Source organism: Urocitellus parryii, chromosome 9, assembly GCF_045843805.1.
Source record: "Urocitellus parryii isolate mUroPar1 chromosome 9, mUroPar1.hap1, whole genome shotgun sequence".
NCBI classification, from domain to species: domain Eukaryota; kingdom Metazoa; phylum Chordata; class Mammalia; order Rodentia; family Sciuridae; genus Urocitellus; species Urocitellus parryii.
The window spans coordinates 68,867,572-68,887,811 of record NC_135539.1 but is presented as its reverse complement, the minus strand read 5'-3'; the positions used below and the strand labels follow the sequence as shown (position 1 = coordinate 68,887,811).

The 20,240-nt window shown below is 39.1% G+C and overlaps 1 protein-coding gene across 1 annotated transcript in view; it reads left to right on the top strand.

The window, feature by feature from the left end:
- Positions 1-20,240, top strand: part of Dhtkd1 (dehydrogenase E1 and transketolase domain containing 1) — a 44,341-nt gene that overhangs the window by 10,098 nt on the left and 14,003 nt on the right. The window contains exons 3-10 of the mRNA XM_026408561.2: positions 2,648-2,859; positions 3,633-3,827; positions 5,574-5,843; positions 10,120-10,291; positions 11,085-11,283; positions 13,283-13,595; positions 15,293-15,377; positions 17,177-17,316. Of these exons, the coding sequence (XP_026264346.1) occupies positions 2,648-2,859; positions 3,633-3,827; positions 5,574-5,843; positions 10,120-10,291; positions 11,085-11,283; positions 13,283-13,595; positions 15,293-15,377; positions 17,177-17,316 (1,586 nt within the window). The remainder of the gene's footprint in view (positions 1-2,647; positions 2,860-3,632; positions 3,828-5,573; positions 5,844-10,119; positions 10,292-11,084; positions 11,284-13,282; positions 13,596-15,292; positions 15,378-17,176; positions 17,317-20,240) is intronic.

Genomic DNA, 20,240 nt, shown 5'->3' with positions numbered 1-20,240 from the left:
AAGGTTGGGGAGGGGTCTGGAGTACAATCATGATCTTGGGGTTTTCTCTCATGTTATTTTCTTTCTTTCTTTTCTTTTTTTTTTTTTTTTGGCCTTAGGTGGACACAACATCTTTATTTTATTTATTTATTTTTATGTGGTGCTGAGGATCGAACCCAGTCCCTCATGCATGTGAGGCAAACACTCTACCATTGAGCCACAACCCCAGCCATCTCTCTCATGTTATTTCCTAAAATCTTTTTGTGGTGCTGGGGATGGAACCCTGGACCTCAGGCAAACTTTTCAGGCAAACTCTGAACCACTGAACCTACATCCCTAGCCCACATTTTATTTATTTATTTATAATATTTTATTTTAGTTGTAGTTGGACATAATACCTTTATTTTATTTTTATGTGGCGCTGAGGATTGAACCCAGAGCCTTGCACGTGCTAGTCGAGCACTCTACCGCTGAGCCACAACTCCAGCCCCCCACATTTTATTTTTCAAAGTTAATAATGTATAGCCATCAATCTATTTCCAGAACATTTACATCATCCAAAAGGAAACTATGTACCTGTTAAAGAGTTACCTTCCATTCTGCTACCTCCCCAATCCCTGGCAACCATTAATCTACTTTCTGTGTCTTAGATCTACATTTTTTTTTATAGCTTTACTTTATTTATTTATTTTTATGTGATGCTGAGGATCGAACCCAGGGCCTTCTACATGCTAGGCGAATGCTCTACCGCTGAGCCATAATCCCAGCCCCTCAGATATAAATGAAATCGTAAACTGTGTGGCTTCTTTTGCTTTGCATATGTTTTCAAAGTTAATCATGTTGTAATCAATACTTTCATTCTTTGACTGGCTAACATTCCATTGTGCAGCTGTAACACATTTTGTGTATTCCTTCATCCTTTCATGGACTTTGGGGTTTTTACCTCATTTCATCATCACAACTACCCCCTGAAGTACATTGATTATCCCCATTTTATGAACTAAAAAGTGAAGCAAAGAGAAGTTATGCATCATCAAAGCAATTTTTTTTTTTGGTACCAGGGATTGAACTCTGTGGCACTTTATCACGGAGCCGCATCCCCAGCCCTGTTTTGTATTTTATTTAAAGACAGTGTCTCGGGCTGGGGATGTGGCTCAAGCGGTAGCGCGCTCACCTGGCATGCGCGCCGCCCCAGGTTTGATCCTCAGCACCACATACAAAGATGTTGTATCTGCCGAGAACTAAAAAATAAATATTAAAATTCTCAAAAAAAAAAAAAAAAAGACAGTTTCTCACTGAGTTGCTTAGCGCCTTGCTTTTGCTGAGGCTGGCTTTGAACTCTCTATTCTCCTGCCTCAAACTCATCAAAGCCATTTTTATAGATTAAATAATCAATATCAAACATTTAAAGTTTATTCTAAGAAGCCATTAACAACATAAAATAAATACTGGTTTATTAAACCATTGTTGCAAGATTAAGCAAGTGACTGATAACTGATATGGTGATGAGCTAATGCCACGTGCAAATTTCCCCTTTCTTTGACTGACATTCAGGGACACCACATCAGCATCCTTTTTAAAAAAAAAAAAAAATTTTTTTTCTTTTTGAAGTAGTTGGAAACCATACCTTTATTTTATTTTATTTATTTTTATGTGGTGCTGAGGATTGAACCCAGGGCCTCGAATATGCTAGATAAGCACTCTACCACAATTGAGCCACAATTCCAGCCCCCACGTCAGTTTCCTTTTACCTTAAAACATTGCTTTTCTGTTTATATTAATTGGTGCTTAACTTCACATCAAGACCAATTACTCAGTAATAGATATAGCTTTATAGACATTAATAAGATGAACATTTTATCCAGGATATATGATTTGTAGCTATAAAGCAGATGAAAAGTAGGTTTCAAATTTATTTTTATTATTATTATTATTAGTAGTAGTAGCAGTAGCAGTAGTAGTAGTAGTAGTCTGGGGATTGACCCCAGGGCCTTATACATCCTTGGCAAGAGCTTTGTCACTGAGCTACATCCAGGCCCAAAGATTTTAAATTTTAATTTGAAATTACTATTGATTTGGGGACTGGGAATGTGGCTCAAGTGGTAACGCGCTCGCATGGCATGCACGGGGCGCTGGGTTCAATCCTCAGCACCACATAAAAATAAAATAAAGATTTGTCCACCGAAAACTAAAAAATAAATATTAAAAACTCTCTCTCTCTCTTTAAAAAAAATTGGCAAAAAGTAGCATGGTTTTATTCTTATGAAGAAAGGTTGTTGTTGTTGTTGTTGTTTTCTCCCTTAATTTTGCCTTTAGAAAAATTTAAGTAGAAATAGGGATGCAGCTTGGTGGTAGAGCACTTACCCAGCATGTATGAGGCCCTGGAATCAATAATGCAGCGCCACAAAGGAAAAAAAAAGGACAAAAAAGAAGGAAGGAGGGAAGGAAGGAAGGAGGGAAGGAGGGAAGGAAGGAAGGAAGGAAGGAAGGAAGGAAGGAAGGAAGGAAGGAAGGAAGGAAGGAAGGAAGGAAGAAGAAAAAAAGAAGCATTGATAATGACTCAAGTTACTAATATGAAGAGCTCTGAATTGAAACAAGTATGTTCCAGAACTAATTTACTGCATGGCTGACTTTTCTTTGAAATGATCCTTTTGATTCTATTTCCTAGGACTGTTGAACATGGGGAAGGAAAAGGCCTCTCTTGAGGAAGTATTAGCCTATCTCAACGAAATCTACTGTGGGCCAATTTCTATTGAAACCGCCCAACTTCAGAGCCAGGAGGAGAAAGACTGGTTTGCCAGGCGGTTCGAGGAGCTGAAGAAGGAGACATTTACCACAGAAGAGCGAAAACATCTGTCAAAATTAATGCTAGAGTCTCAGGTATAAAAGAAGCAGATAATATCAAATGGAAAAGGTCAGCTCATTTCCTAACAAGATAGATAGCTACTGAAGAGAGGAATTTAAAGCATTAACTCTCTGAACACATCCATAGTTGCCCCCCATTGGTTCAACACAAGAGACCATATAACACATATCACTTTTATTCTAAGTAGAAAAAGAAATAGACCGCCAGACATTTGAGCTGTTGCTTTTCTTCAAAGTACTTTTATCTATTTGTCTACTTACACCATAAAAGATGACAAAAGACTTAAGTTTTACTTTTCTTTTTGTTTCCTGAAGTGATCAAAAGACTATGTATGGAAGAGGTTCTTGATATAAATTTATGGGACCAAATTTCTGCTGTGACCATGTCAGAGCTAAGGCATGTTAAGATGACAAGCAGCCTCTTGCCAGTAGTTTGGATAATTGAGTAGTGTATGACCTCAATTAAATAGTGTCATAGAACCCTCTGCAGAAGATAATGTTCTGGGAGAGGCAATGAAGATCTAAGGCCTGGTCCCTAGTCTGGAAGGACACACATACTTAAGTGGGTTCTTCTTGGAGTATGTTAATTCCACCAGTCCCTACTGGGTCTAGGGTCCTTGGCAGAGCTGTCCTGGATTGCTGTCTCCCTGAGATACGTATTAAAGGGGTGCTGCTGCAGCCACTGGGAGAATGTGGGGTAGTTTTGCAACACATGTAAACTTCCCTGCCTTTCATCTGAGCAGATGTCATTTCTCAGAAGCTAATATGTCTGGTGTGATGTTCTATAGGAATTTGACCACTTTTTGGCCACCAAGTTTGCCACCGTGAAGCGATATGGAGGGGAAGGGGCTGAAAGCATGATGGGCTTTTTCCATGAGTTGCTGAAAATGTCAGCCTTCAGCGGGATAACTGATGTCATTATTGGGATGCCCCATAGAGGGAGGCTGAATTTATTGACAGGTCTTCTGCAATTACCTCCAGAGGTAAGTTCTTTCTATGTTTCTCACCAACACTGTAGAATGGACTGTAACAGAATAAAAATAATGTCAAGAATTACCTGTAGGGGGCTGGGGATGTGGCTCAAGTGGTAGTGCGCTCGCCTGGTGTGCGTGCGGCCCGGGTTCGATCCTCAGCACCACATACCAACAAAGATGTTGTGTCCGCCGAGAACTAAAAAATAAATATTAAAAATTCTTCTAAAAAAAAAAAAAAAGAATTACCTGTAGAAAGCCAGCTATGAACATGAGCAGTTGGACCAGGAACTAGCTTAGTGAATGGGTGGAAGTTAATGTTGACAGGCAGAGGCCAGGCACAGTGGCACACGCCTGTAATACTAGTACCTTGGGAGGCTGAGGCAGGAGGATCAAGTGTTCAAAGTCAGCTTCATCAACTTAGCAAGACGCTAAGTAAATCAGTAAAACCCTATCTCTAAATAAGATACAAAAAAATGCTGGGGATGTGTCTCAGTGGTTAAGCATCCCTGAGTTCAATCCCAGGTACCAAAGGGGAGAAAAAAAAAAGTTGATAGGCAGAAGTAGTATTTGAGTTGATTTTCTCTGTATGGATTCTTTCTTCTCTCTGCAAAGTTTGTTTCTTCAAGGATGATGTAAATAGAGCTTAATTCTGTTCTTTCAGTATGCTTTTCTCATTTTTTGCCAATTATTCAAATAAACACAGAGATCTATGCAATTTTATACAATTTTTGCTTATCAGAAGTCATGGATCCATTTATTGGCAGAGTTTATAGATAACAGGTTGTATTAATACTAATAACACATTGTTATTTCAAGAGACCAACAAGGGCTGGGGGTGTAGCTCAGTGGTATCCACCAGGTGACCAGCACGCTGGTTTTATTAAAGAGGTTCGTGGCATAGAAGTTAACTAGTGAGATCAAAATAAAACACACAGACTAAATTACCTTTTTCTATGACCAGGTCCGAGTCGGCTCTCACCTCTCTGGCTCTCACCTCGAACCACCCGGTGGGGCAGCAAGGCTTACTCAGGGCTAGCAGGAAAGAGAGAGAGAGCATGCCAGGGAGTGGCCTTTTATTGGGGAACAAGAAATTCAGGGGAAAATTCCATCCAATGAAGGTCGAGGGGGGCAGCATTCCAAGGTCAGGGTCAGTGATTGGCCTCAGGGTCAGTGGTCAGTCACATCCCCACATGGACAGGTTCTCGCACCTGGAGAGGGTGGGGATAGCTCCGACACAGTTTGGCCAGAACGCCTCACACCCAATCTGGGAGATGCCCAATCACGTGCGAGAATGGCTTCCCACAGCGGTACAGCACTTGTGTAGTGTGCACCAGGCTCTGAGTTTAATCCCCAGCCCCGTGCAACAAAAAGAGAAAGAGAGACCACCTGTGTGTGTTTGTTTTGCTGTGATTTTGTCCCCTCTTAAAATGTTGGCACTTCTGGGCTGAGGGTATGGCTCAGTGGTAGAGCACTTGCCTAGCATGTGCAAGGCCATGGGTTCCATCCTCAGCACCACATAAAAATAAATAAAATAAAGATATTGTGTCCAACTACAATAAAATAAAATAAAATGTTGGTACTTCATTTGATTCAGAAGCTCTCCAAATGGTTCTGTGCCTGCCTTTAAATGATTCATATTTATAATAACTAGAAAAGCATTTACATGACATTTTTATTGGATTATTTAAGCTAACCACCTTTTCTGTAGTCTCCACTGTATTAAAAGACACTTTCTTGTATGTTTATTCATAATAGCTTATGTTCCGTAAAATGCAAGGCTTGAGTGAATTTCCAGAAAATTTCTCAGCCACTGGAGATGTCCTGTCTCACCTGACCTCCTCTGTGGACCTGGACTTTGGTGCCCATCGTCCCCTCCATGTGACAATGCTACCTAACCCCTCACACCTTGAAGCCGTTAACCCCGTGGCTGTTGGGAAAACCCGTGGCAGGCAGCAGTCTCGACAGGATGGAGACTACTCTCTGGATGGTTCTGCTCAGCCTGGGGACAAAGTCATTTGCTTACAGGTACCTGTAGCTTCAGGAAGTGAGGCCAAAAGTTGGGAAAAACAGACAAAAGGAATGTCTGGGTTGATAGGTCTTACAGGAGGTTATAGACATTCAAATGAAATTAAGATAACATTTGGGAAAAGAAAATTCTGGAGTTATAAAAATGTAGTAGCAGATATGAAGTCTTGTCTCAGAGCTTCTGACTTTAACCTGGTGCTTACACTTGTCCTGATATGATTGAGGGAAAATCCATAGGCAGAGCTACTCCTTCTAAAAGGACATATGTCACCACTTCTCTGAAAGTGTGGCCCTCTCAGAAATTACGTATAACCACATATGGGGGCTGAGGATGTGGCTCAAGCGGTAGCACGCTCGCCTGGCATGCATGCGGCCCGGGTTCGATCCTCAGCACCACATACAAACAAAGATGTTGTGTCCGCGGAAAACTAAAAATAAATATTAAAATTTAAAAAAAAAACACATATGAACATACCTATAAGAATGTGGATTTGGGGCTGGTTTGTGGCTCAGTAGTAGAGTGCTCGCCTACCATGCATGAGGCACTGGGTTCAATCCTCAGCACCACAAAAATATAAAATAAAGATATTGTATCCACTGTGTGTGTGTGTATATATATATATATATATATATATATATATATTTTTTTTTTTTTTTTTTTTTTAAGTATGTGAATTTACTTTGTTTGCTGGTTTGTTTAAAAACTTTAGGATTGGGGTATATCTCAAAGATAGATAGAGCATTTGCCTTACATGTGTGAGGCCCTGAGTTTGATCCCCACCACCTAGAAAAATAAAATGAATGCCTTTGGCTTTAAGGAAAACAAAAATTATTATTGTATCTCTTTCTTCATATATCCGCCCCCCACAATTTTTGGTAACCCAACAAATATCATTCAGAGATTTAGTCTATGGGTCAAATTTTCTTCTATGAGCATTTATTACATATGTACCTTTAACTTCTGGGAGAAAATTAATTCTCAATATCAGTAATGGAGTCTTCAAACCCCACAGAAGTAGATACGTATGTAATGCCATAGAATATTCTGCTCTGTACAGAAACAGCCACATTATCCTATTCATGTTAATTTTTCATGGGCCTGAAACTTGTTGCAAATAATAATAAAACTTGTTGGGGATAGACAGAATTAGATTTGATTATGGTATAGTATTTCTAAATAAAAATTGTCTAATCATTAGCCATATATTCTCTTTACCTTTCACTTGACTTAATTCATTATCTCTAAACTATTTTAGTCATTCACATTTACCTAGTGCATTGAGTATATCTTAAGATTGACTTTTGAAGCAAGGGGTGAAATGACCATTTCTTTAAAATGATGTGACTTTGCCAGGCTCAATGGAGCACACTTATGATCCCAGCAATCCAAGAGGCTGAGGCAGGAGAATAGCCAAGTTCCAGGCCAGCCTCAGCAACTTAGCAAGACCATGACTCAAAATTTAAAAAATAGATAAATATAAGGGCTGAGAGTGTAGCTCAGTGGTTCAGTGGTACTGGGCCTCTGGGTTCAATCCCTATTGAAGGAAGGAAGGAAGGGAGGAAGGGAGGGAGGGAGGAAGGAAGGGAGGATGGAAGGAAAAAGATATAATACTAACTGCCTTCCTTTGTCTGTTTTGTCTTCCTCAAGTCTTTTGCCCTGCTATGTCCTTATGTCTTTCCTTGTGAAGTACATGATTCTGAATTATATGGGGCTTCTAAATTTGAACCCTGTAAAACAATGGTGGGTGAGATTTCTAGTGCTAATTTTTTCTATTTGTCTTCTGTTTGTTGTTGTTTTTTGTTTTTTGGCAGGGTCCTGGGGATTGAACTCGGAGGCACTCAACCACTGAGCCACATCCCCTGTCCTATTTTGTATTTTATTTAGAGACAGGGTCTTGCTGAGTTGCTTAGCACCTTGCCATTGCTGAGGCTGACTTTGAACTCTCGATCCTTCTGTCTCAGCTTCCTGGCCTCTGGGATTACAGGAGTGCGCCACTGCGCCCCCCGGCTGTCTTCTGTTTTATCTTTGAGTTGGAACTGATGGAAATGAATTCTCAGTTGTGATCTTCTGCATGTTTCAAGATGACTCCCCTTCCATTGCCCATCCTCACCCTTGCATTTAACTGGCAAGCTTCCAACTTACCCAGTTTTTATGTTTGAGGACAATTATTCCTCCAAAACTTTATCAACAGAGCACAGTGGTCTCTTTAGGTTTAAGAAGGAAAATAAAATCAGCAAATGCTATATACATGCTTTAGCATCAAGAATCTGAAGATTGCCAGGCACCATGATGCACATCTATAATCCCAGTGACCAGAGAGGCTGAGGCAGGAAGATCAAAAGTTCAGGGCCAGTCTGGACATCTTAGTGAGACCCTGTCTCAAGATAAAAAGGGCTGAGGATGTGTATCAGTGATTGCCTACCATGTGCGAGACTGTGGGTTTAATCCCCAATACCACTAAAAGAAAAACATAAATCCTAGGATTATGAGAAAATGCTACAATTTGTTAATAGATGTTATCTTTTATTAGATTACCTGAGTAATGCTGAACATTTCTGAAAAGGCACAGAAGAGGCAAACATCTCTCTTTCTTGTTGTACTGATCATTTTTACAACATTGTCCCACAAGATGTCATAGCCAAGGAGGCCTAAAGGTGAGGAGGAGTACTCAGATAGAACCCTTGACCCTGTACTGGAGTTGTGGCTCAGTGGTAGAGCATGTGCGAGGCCCTGGGTTCGATCCTCAGCACCACATAAAAATAAATAAACAAAATAAAGGTATTGTGTACAATCAAGAAATAAATATTAAAAAAAGAACCTTTGATCCTGTGTATACTGAGTATTGGACTTTATTTGTATTAAAAAATATTTTTGCAGTACTGGGGTTTGAACCCAGGGATGTTCTACCACTGAGATACATCCCCAAACCTTTTCCTTTTATTTTTGAGACAGACTGTAAGTTGATGGGACTGGCCTCAAATTTGGTGATCCTCCTGCCTCAGCCTCCTGAGTACCTGGGATTATAGGTGTGCACTACACACTCTGCTTAAGTATTGGACTTTATGATGTACCATAGTGAAGAAAAGACAAAAACTCTGGAATTAAGAATTCCTAAGTTCAAATCCTATCTTTGCACCTTCTGGCTTTACATATTTGGTTTGGTTACTTAGGTTCAATGGTTACATTATGTTAGGGCATAGAGAAGCATTTTATTTAGCTCAGGAATTTGGTTATTTATGATAATCATCTTTTAGTGAGAAGTCCTTAGAGCCAGGCTACTCAGGAGTGACTTGGGAGGCTGAGGCAAGAGCATCACAAGTTTGAGGCTAGCCTCAGCAATTTAGCAAGGATATAAGCAACTTATCAAGATTCTCTCTCAAACTAGAGATTAAAAGGGCTGGGGTTGTAGCTCAGTGGTAAAGCACACCTGGACTCAATCCTAAGCACACACACACACACACACAAAAAAAAAAAGATAAGAAAAAGAAAGAAAAGAAAGAAAAAGAAAAAGGAAGTCAGAGCTCATATTCTAAAATCTACTATTCCTTTATTATTTGCTTTAAATGTAAAAATAACCTCTCCCCCTACCCCCTACCCCCCAAAACCCCCAAACCTCCTTTTTCTATCACCTTGTTTACTAAGTTTTGGGATAATAGTCCAATCAAGCAGGCTTTGAATATTCTGGAAGAATAACATTTTAGACATTCTCCTATAATAATATACTGCTTTGTCCTCAAACCCTCTTTCCATTTATGTGTGGTGTGCTTTTCTCCTGTACCTCCTTGTCTTTGTTGCCACTTCACTCTCATATTCGTTGTGGCACCCAGGATTAGTGATGGGAACTTGATGCAGTCTCTCTTTGGTGGACAAGGTGATTGGGGGTAGGAGGGGTTCAAAGCTTGCACTATTCCTTACGTTTGCAGGCTCTTTTCATGCAAGAGTTCCTAAAGCTGATTTTTCTCTTTGCATCTACAACAGCCCTTCCTCCTGTGGTGCTGCTGAATGTTCTAGAAGGTTTGCTGAAGTGATGAGTATAGGTGGTGATACAAGGTAGAGGAAAAAGATGCATCAAGTTATCTTTGAAAGTTGTTTATGAGGTCAGCCTAACCATTCTAGAAAATCCTTTAACCTGCATATTAGGAAGGCAGAGGAGTAGTGAGAGGGTGGTCATTTGTTATTCCTGTTAGTATTTTTAATAGTTTATTCTGATCTGAAAACTTCAATTTCTTAATCTCTTATATTCTTTTTCTCCCCATACCCTGCCCCATGTTTTAGGTTCACGGTGATGCTTCTTTCTGTGGTCAAGGGATTGTTCTTGAAACGTTTACTCTCTCTAATCTCCCACATTTCAGAATTGGTGGGAGTATCCATTTGATTGTCAATAACCAACTGGGTTACACCACTCCAGCCGAAAGAGGAAGGTCTTCTTTATACTGTAGTGACATTGGTATGTAACACAGGAGAATTGCTGTTGCTGGGTCAGACAAGGAATTCCTGGAGAAACTTATAGTTATTCAGTTTTTAATTTTGGATCAGATATGGACAGTAGTCACCAACAGTTGCCAAGTTAACGTTTCCTCTAAAGTCTGAATGTAGTCTTTATTTAATTTATTCTTTTGTTTTGGGTGTTGAGGTTGGAACTGAGGGCCTTGTGCATGCTAGGCAAGCACTCTGCCACTGAGCTGCATATGAGCCCTGAGTATGATCTTTAAATTTAAGGAAATAAGAAAAAGACTTGTGTTAACTTCTAAAAATAAGCTGTCTTAAGAGAGGAGCAGGAATTTCATTACCCCCTCCTATTTCACTGAGTTACAATGATTGTTAGATGGTAGGACCTGCTCTCTTTTGTGAGTGCTTTGTGATTAATCTGATAGGAATAGTGAGGATCCATTCTGAAACTTCTCTTTGGAGAAAAGCAATCTTTTTCTAGGATGCATCCTTTACTGATCATTTTTTCTCAGGCAGAAAGATGACAGAATAACAATAACAAATGTTAAGTATTGCATACCAGGTATTGGAAAGCATTTAACACTTTACATACATTAACAGGTATAACGTTAACTATTGGAAGCCCTGTATGAATTATGAGTTTGTTTGAACCATTAACAACCAGACCTAGCTACCTTTGAGGACTTGGAATGTCTTCCCAAGTAGGCAGTCACTAAGGGGACCAGGGTGGCAGGGTGCTAATGTCATCCCAGGTTAACTGACTGACTGCATCTCGGCCACCCCTTCTTCAGGGAAGCTCGTGGGCTGTGCCATCATCCACGTCAACGGAGACAGGCCAGAGGAAGTAGTCCGGGCCACACGACTGGCTTTTGAATATCAGCGCCAATTCCGCAAGGATGTGATTGTTGATTTGTTGTGCTACCGGCAGTGGGGCCACAATGAGCTGGATGAGCCTTTCTTCACCAACCCGGCCATGTACAAAATCATCAGGTGCAACTATAAGCCTTTGTTTAATATATCCCCTGACCTTACAGTGCTTGTGTCATTGTGGTGGTTATAGTTTTTGTCAGTATTTTGCAGGGCTGGGGATCAAACCCAGGGCCTTGCACATGTTAGCAAATGCTTCACCACTGAGTTATACCCCTGACCCTGTAATATTTAATAGATGCTCTTAGATAGGGTGACCAACTTCCTTGGTTTGTTTATGACATGAGAGTTTCAGTGCCGAACTGCAATGGTCCTGGGCAAACTGGGATGGTCACCTTGTGGGTCTCAGGAGAGCTTCCCATATTTTTCAAACTCCATATATTTATTTATTGAATAGAGAAGAGGCAGCTTAACAACTCACTTAGCAGATGGGAAGACTGAGGTCAGAGCACTTAGGCAAAGCCTTGCCTGAGCCTCTTAATGCCTGAGCTGAGGGTGGCATTGTAAGGATTAGGAAAAGGACTGCCACAGAGCTAGGAAGTAACAAAAGCATTTATTGTTTTTGTGATACTGGAGATTGAACCCAGGACCTCCCACATGCAAGGCAAAGTGCTCTACCACTGGGCTCCATCCCCAGTCAACTTTATTTTTAATTTTGAGACTAAGTTGCCCAAGATGGACTCAAACTTGCAATCCTTCTGCCTAAGCTTCTTGTTTAGCTGGGATTATAGGCATATGCCACCACGCCCAGCCCACAAAGGGTTTTAATGAAGGCTTAGATTTGTGCTGTCCAAGTACAGAAGCCACTAGCCATTAAATGATTATTGAGCACTTGAAGTGTGGCCAGGCCTGAGGCAGATGCGCTGTGAGTATAGCAAACACACCAGATTTCAAAGACTTAGCATGTGAAATAGAAAGGCAAAGTATCTCCAAGCTTTCTATATTGATTGGGTATTGAAATGGCAGTATTTTTTATATGTTGGTTTAAAGAAAAATATTATTATTATTTTTTATAAAAATTTTTAGTTGTAGGTGGACACAATACCTTTTTATTTTATTTATGTGGTGCTGAGGATCGAACCCAGAGCCTCACACATGTAAGACGAGTGCTTTATTTCTGAGCCACAGCCTCAGCCCCCAAAATACATTATTAAAATTAATTCCAACTGTTTCTTTGGCATTTTCTTTTTCTAGATACTAGAAATTAATTAGATACCCCTCCTTCATCCTGTTTGCTCGTAGGCATACATTACAGCCAAGGAGCAAACTCAGTGACATTTGACAGGCCTTTCTGGACATAGCAGAAGAGTTCTGTTCCTAGAGGAACAAAGCTGGGTTCTGGGTTTGCTCAGGGCTGAGCAGTTGCCGGACTCCATTTGCCTCAGGCCCCACGTAAAACACCAATCCTGCCTACCTCTCATTCTTGTTAGGATTAAATGTGATAATACATGTAAACAGACTGTACAGCTTAAAGGATTATACAAACAGAATAGCATTGTTTTTGTTGTGATATTATTGTTATGAATCAACCAGGTGCCAATTGTTATAGTTAAAGGATCATTAATGTAATCTGAAACTGATGTTGGTAACTTTGGGTTCAGTACTTTTTGAAATAAAGGCTGTGCTGAATGGATAATTAGGTGGGTCAGTCTTGTAAATAACTGTCCAGAATTTACCAGCTTGTAGGAAAAACACCGCTAATGGTTTCTGCCTGAATGTAGACAGAGGCTTATAAAGGTAAATCTTTTTTTCTTCTTTGCTCATAAGAGGAATTAATTAATTAATTAATTAAAATTTTATGTAATGATTTTGTAATTAATTTGGTAACTTCTTATTGAGGTAAAAATCATAATACGAAATTTCCCCCAGTATTTTAAAGTGAACAATTCAGTAGCATTTAGTACATTCACAATGTTGCGTAGCCACCACTTTATCTAGTTTTAAAAAATTTCCTAAGTGCCTTTTGATGGTGATAGTATCCTACATTACCTTTGAGAGTGATTGCTTCTGTCTTAGATTTTTGCAGATCAGATTGACTTTCTCCCCCTTCTCTCTCGGACAGAGCCCGAAAGAGCATCCCAGACACGTATGCAGAGCACCTCATTGCCAGTGGACTCATGACCCAGGAGGAGCTCTCTGAAATAAAAGCCTCCTACTATGCCAAGTTAAATGAGCATTTAGCCAACATGGTCCACTACAGCCCCCCTGCCACTAACCTGCAGGCCCAATGGCAGGGCCTGGTTCAGCCAGAAGCTCGAATTACCACCTGGAACACAGGCGTGCCCCTTGATCTCCTGCAGTTTATTGGCATAAAGTCTGTGGAGGTGCCGAAGGAACTGCAGATACACAGTCACCTTCTAAAGATGTATGTTCAGGTGAGGAACTTTGAAATAGCTCATTATTGCTTTCTATTTTTGTTTGGCAAAGGGATTGATGTTGCACTGGTGTTTTCAGTTGGATATTCATTTGACAAATATTTATTGTGTGTTATTAAGTTCTAGGAACTGATTCTAGAGTTGTTTTGATGCTGAGAGCCAATAATTCAGATTTTCTTTTTATTCCCCTCCATTTATTTATTTATGCATGTGTGCATGTTTAATACATTATATGTACATGGAATACATGTTAATTTAAAATGTGCATAAATATCTATTTTAGTTTTTCCAGTCAGTGAACAGAAGGTACTTTAATTCTTTTAGGTAGCTTAAATAAAAGAAACAAAATTTGATACATATATCATAATGATAACCATTTAGATATTTTAAAATGCTCATGTTTTATATACCATCTTATGCTAACTATAGTATGACAAACCATCCTGGTATGTCTGGGACTTAAAAATTTTCTGGAACATAGGACTTTCATTGTTAAAACCAGGAAAGCAAAGAATTAAAGGTCTTCATCTTTAAACTCACATGAGGGCTGGGGATGTGGCTCAGGCGGTAGCGCGCTTGCCTGGCATGCGTGCGGCCCGGGTTCGATCCTCAGCACCACATACAAACAAAGATGTTGTGTCTGCCGAGAACTAAAATAAATAAATAAATAAATTCTCTCTCTCTCTCTCTCTCTCTCTCTCTCTCTCTCTCTCTCCCCCCCTCCTCTCTCTTTAAAAAAAAATAAATAAATAAACTCACATGAAGGAACTCTACCCTCAATTATCTCAAAACACTAACTTTGCTCTTGGAGTTTTTATTATAGGTATAGACCTATTCCAGCATACTATGTGTCGCCATCCACCTTAAGAAATAAGGTATTATGCTGGGTGTGGTGGCACATGCCTATAATCCCAGCAACTTGGGAGGCTGAGGCAGGAGGATTGCAAGCTCAAAGCCAGCTTCAGCAACTTAGTGAGGCCCTAAGAGCTTAGTGAGATCCTGTCTCAGAATAAAAAATAAAAAGGACTGGGGATGTGGTTCAATGATTAAGCACTCCTAGGTTCAATCTCTGATACTAAAAATGGAAAAGAAACAGTATAGTACAAATAAAGTTTCCCATGTACCCCTCCCTGATTTCATCTCCTTGTGTCCCCACAGAGGTAACCACTAATCCCAAGTGTATGTTTGTTTTGCCTGTTTAAAACTGTATGTAGCTAGGGGGCATAGCTCAGTGGCAGGATACTTGCCTAGCATATGCAAGGTTCTGGATTCAGTCACCAGCACTACAAAAAAATGAAAATAAAAATTAAAAAGCTAAAAATAACCATTATAATTGTTATTAAAAATAGGTCCTCTGTACTCTGTTGTGTGTATTGGTGTATGTGTGTGTGTGTGGGGGGGAGAGTATTGGGGACAGAACCCAAGGGTGCTGTACCACTGAGTTATATCCCCAGCCCTTTTTATAATTATTATTATTTTTTATTTTGAGAGTCTCACTAAATTACTGAGACTGGCCTTGAACTTGTGATCTTCCTGCCTCAGCCTACCAAGCCACTGGGATTACAGTCATGTGCAACCACACCTGGCTCAACATATTTTTTATACTTATCTTTTTTGCATCAATTTTTTTTGAAATTCTTTGTGAAAAAGAATATGGTATCTTAAAAGTTTCTTTTGCTCCCACCTCAATTTTACAGTCCAGAATGGAGAAAGTGATGAGCGGAACAAATTTAGACTGGGCCACAGCAGAAACCCTTGCCTTGGGCTCCTTACTTGCTCAAGGTAAGACATTTCTGTTTAGTTTCATAGGTGATGGAGAATACTTTAAATGACATTTGTTACATGTGACCTCTGTGATTTTCTGAATTACAACTATCTACTATCATTTTTATCTACTAGAAAAGTTCTAAAACATTCTACTGGACAATATTAGTTGATCGTGGTATAAGTCATATTGAAAGCCTTCATCAGAACATAGACAATACAACAGTATACTGAGAAATACAGGATCAGTGCCAGAAGTATTGGAAAGCATTTTATATTTTTATATTTTCTCTAAAAAATATAGAGCAACACTTCTTTTTTTTAATTTAATTTTTATTTTTTAGTTATATAGGTGGACACAATATCTTTATTTAATTTTTATATGGTGCTGATGATCGAACCCAGTGCCTCACACATGGTAGGCAAGTGCTGTACCTCTGAGCCACAACCTCAGCCTCTATAGAGCAACACTTCTTAAAAGAAGTGTGAATAGCCATAAATTATATGAAGAAATGTCCAACATCTCTAGCCATCAGGGAAATGCAAGGCAAAACTATATTGAGAGTCCATCTCACCCTAGTCAGAATGATCATCATCAAGAATACAAAAAAAAAAAAAACATTAAATTCTGCTGAAGGGGCTGGGGATGTGGCTCAAGCGGTAGCGCGCTCGCCTGGCATGCGTGCGGCCCGGGTTCGATCCTCAGCACCACATACCAACAAAGATGTTGTGTCCGCCGAGAACTAAAAAATAAATATTAAAAAATTCTCTCTCTCTCTCTCTCCTCTCTCACTCTCTCTTTAAAAAAAAAAATAAAAATAAAAAAATAAATTCTGCTGAAGGTACAGGAGAAAAGGAACCCTCATACACTATTGGTGGGGTGTAAATTAGTATAGCCACCATGGAAATCAGTACGGAGGTTCCTCAGAAAACTAAAATCAAAACTACCATATGACCCAGCTATACCGCTCATGTGTATATACCCAATGGAATTAAAGTCAGAGTATTATATAGGTACCTGCAAACCTATGTTTATCATGGCAAATTGACAATAGCCAAGTAATAGAATCAGCCTATGTGTCCATCAACAGATGAAAGGGTAAAGAAAATGTGGTGTATATATATACAATAGGGTATTGTTAAGACAAAAAAGAAATAAAATCCTGTTATTGCAGGAAAATGGATGGAACTGGAGATCATTACATTAAGCAAAATAAGTCAAATTTAGAAAGACAAGTATCATGTTTTACTTCATGTGGAATCTGGGGGGGGGGAGTGAGTATGAAAGTAATGAGGAGACTGAGAAGGAAGATGGGGGAAGAAGTGTGTAAAGGAAGACAATCTGGGGTGAACAGGATCAAACTATGTTATTTGCAAGTACAAATATGCCACAATGAGACCCATGAGACCCATTTTCCTGTTCAATTAAAATACACTAGTAAAAAACTTCTAGGACAACTAACAATTCTCCATTCTTATACAACTTTACCTTGACTTTTAACTATAGAACAGGAATGTTTTAATAAGGAGAATCTATTATCCTTAGGAAAAATTTCAAGATGAGCCAGTGTATAAGAATTCAGACAGCCAGGTATGTGGTGTGTGCCTGTAATCCCGGCTACTCAGGAGACTGAGACAGGAGAATTATGTGAGCCCAGGAGTTCAAGGTCAGCCTGGGCAACATGTTAAGACCCTGTCTCAAAAAAAAGAGAGAAAAAGAATTCAGGACCACCATGACTTATTACTACTACTTAAGTTTTTCGTGGAGATCTGGATTTTTAAAAAAAAATATATTTTTTTTTTCTTGATTCTTTAAGGTTTCAATGTCCGTCTGAGTGGCCAAGATGTTGGTCGTGGAACTTTCAGTCAAAGGCATGCCATGGTGGTTTGCCAGAAGACCGATGACACCTACATTCCTCTGAACCATATGGACCCTAATCAGAAGGGGTTTCTGGAGGTAGGACATCCTGGTATCTATTGTAAAATTCAGGTGCCAATTATTATAGTTATAGGATTTTTTAAAAAAATATTGTTTAGTTGTCAGTGGACCTTTGTTTTATTTATTTATATGTGGTGCTGAGAATTGAACCCAGAGCCTCACACATGCTAGGCAAGCGCTCTACTGAACCATAGCTCCAACCCCTAATAGTTATAGGATTCTTAAAGCAACCAAAATAAATGTCAGCAACTTTGGGTTCAAGACTTTTTAAAATAAAGGGATACTAAGTGGGCAGACAAATAGTGTGTACATTTGAAATGAAAGGCTAGAGTAAAGCTATTTCCTTCTGGCTACTTATCTACAATCACATAAATGTCAAACGGATATGTGTTTTGTCAATTCAAAATTGGCAATATATAGGGCTGAGACTGGGGCTCAGTGGTAGAGCGCTTGCCTCGCATGTGTGGGACCCTGGGTTCGATCCTCAGCACCACATAAAAATAAGTAAGTGAAATAAAGGTATTGTGTCCAACTACAACTAAAAAATAAATATTTAAAAAATTGGCAATGTAAGGGCTGAGGCTGTAGTTCAGTGGCAAAGCATTTACCTGTGTGAGGCATGGGGTTCAATCCTTAGCACCACATAAAAATGAAACAAATAAAATAAAGGCATGCTGTCCATCTACAACTATAAAAAAATTTTGCAATATAATCTGCATGTTGTAAGTTACTTAAGTTAGTTGTAAGTTAGTCATTGAAGCTAGTCAAAGTTGTGGGTAGTAAGCCATTACCTGTTTTAAAAAATTAAAGAAAATCAAAACAAAACAAAATACACCATTTCCTCCAGGTTATTGTTTTTTTTTTTTTTTTGTAATCTGTGAATGGGGAACCTGTGTGTTCTCTAAAATTTAGCAGGCATTTCTGGGTGCCACTCTCTGTGCTGTTTTCTTCATCTTAATGGCAGGAACTCAGTTGCTTCATTTTTGTTCTCCAACAATTAGCATAATGTTTATGAAAATAAAGTATTTTTAAGGCCAGTTCAGTGGCATCCCATCTCCTTTTTTTATTCTAGCTTTTGGTTTGAGAATATAATGTTATTTAGTGATTCTCTATTTAAAAATGTGCTTGGTAAGAGCAATATTCCAGGAAGATTAGTTAAAGGTCATTTTCTTTAAGTTAATTTAAAATTCACCTTTGGATCAAGTCAGATTGGTGAACTAGATACTGAAATGTTTTATATCTGTTCTACCTCAAATGAGGCTTTCATTGAATTGCTATTTGACATTTAGTATCATTTTCAAATATTGCTACTTAAAAAGCCCCTATTATATGTCTTGTATTTGTTATGAAGATACTGTTAAAGATAGTATTCATTTATTATCTAATACCAGGTCCTCTGTATCAAGATCCTAGGGAAAAACCCCTTTGTTAATCTTGGAATTGAGAATAAATGGAGTTTATTAAGCAGTGCTTTAACTTCATTCTATGTATTGAATTCTGTTACCAGCCAGTGTTTCCTTATCAATGGTGGCTTCTAGGAAGGACTAGAAATCAGGGCAGCCTCTGTCATGAGTGACTAGGTCATCAGGATATACACCTAACTCTCTTCTGTGTCTTAATCTTTATCTATATAAACTTTCTTGGACACTTTTTGGAATAAGTAAAAGCCTTAATAGATTCAAGAAAATAGGTATCTGAGGGCTAGTGGTGTATGGGGGTTTAGCTCCCTGGAAGAGCACTTGTCTAGCATGCACAAAGTTCTGGGTTTGATTCCTAGCACTGAAAAAAAAAAAAAGTATCCAAGTGTATACAAAGTACAATAAATTCATAGGAAAAGAAGCAGCTATACCTAAGTGTGGAAGACAAGAAATGCTTGGGAGAAGAAGCTTCATTTGAGTTAAGACTTGAAGGACATTAGGTGCTGTCTAATAAGTGCAAGGAGAACATTCTAGGTAAACACAAGAATACATATAAAAGTTGTGAGATAAGAGAGCCTGGCTTGCTCCAGGAACTACAAATAGCTTCATGTGACTAGTGTTTAAACTGCAGTGAAGATACAGGAGTAGAGAGTGGCCATTTAGTGTACCCATGCTGTGAAAGGCTTTGAAAGTCACGTAAAACTGGAGTCATAGAGGAATTGTGACCCGGTGAGCAGATTTTTTTTTTCTTTTTTTAAATTTTTATTTATTTATTTATTTTTTATTGGTTGTTCAAAACATTACAAAGCTCTTGACATATCATATTTCACACATTAGATTCAAGTGGGTTATGAACTCCCATTTTTACCCCAAATACAGATTGCAGAATCACATTGGTTACACATCCACATTTTTACATACTGCCATACTAGTGACTGTTGTATTCTGCTACCTTTCCTATCCTCTACTATCCCAGATTTTCATATTAGGAAGAATGCTCGTGACAGTACTCAGGAAGTCAAAGGTAAAGAAGAATAAGAACTTAGGACAGTTGGGAAGGACACTCCCCACTCTTCTAGGAGGCAATCTTAGGAACCAGAATCTACAGTGCAGGAGCAGTGTAGGTGGAAGTTGGAGCCAGATTGAAGGACTATTCAGAAAATGAAAGTGATCTGGACTGAGTGGTAGAGGTAGGGTGAGTAAAGAAGGAAGACTTGGTTACATCCTAGCTTGACTTGGACAACCGAAGAGTGTCAATGACACCCATTCAAATGAGAGCAGAAGGACTGCTTTGGTAAGGAAAGATGTCGATTTAATTTTTTTTTTTTTTTTTTTAGAATTTTTTTTAATATTTATTTTTTTTTAGTTTTTCAGCGGACACAACATCGTTGTTTGTATGTGGTGCTGAGGATCGAACCCGGGCCGCACGCATGCCAGGCGAGCGCGCTACCGCTTGAGCCACATCCCCAGCCCCGATTTAATTTTGAAATATAGCTTTAACATGGCAGAATGATATAGAGGCTT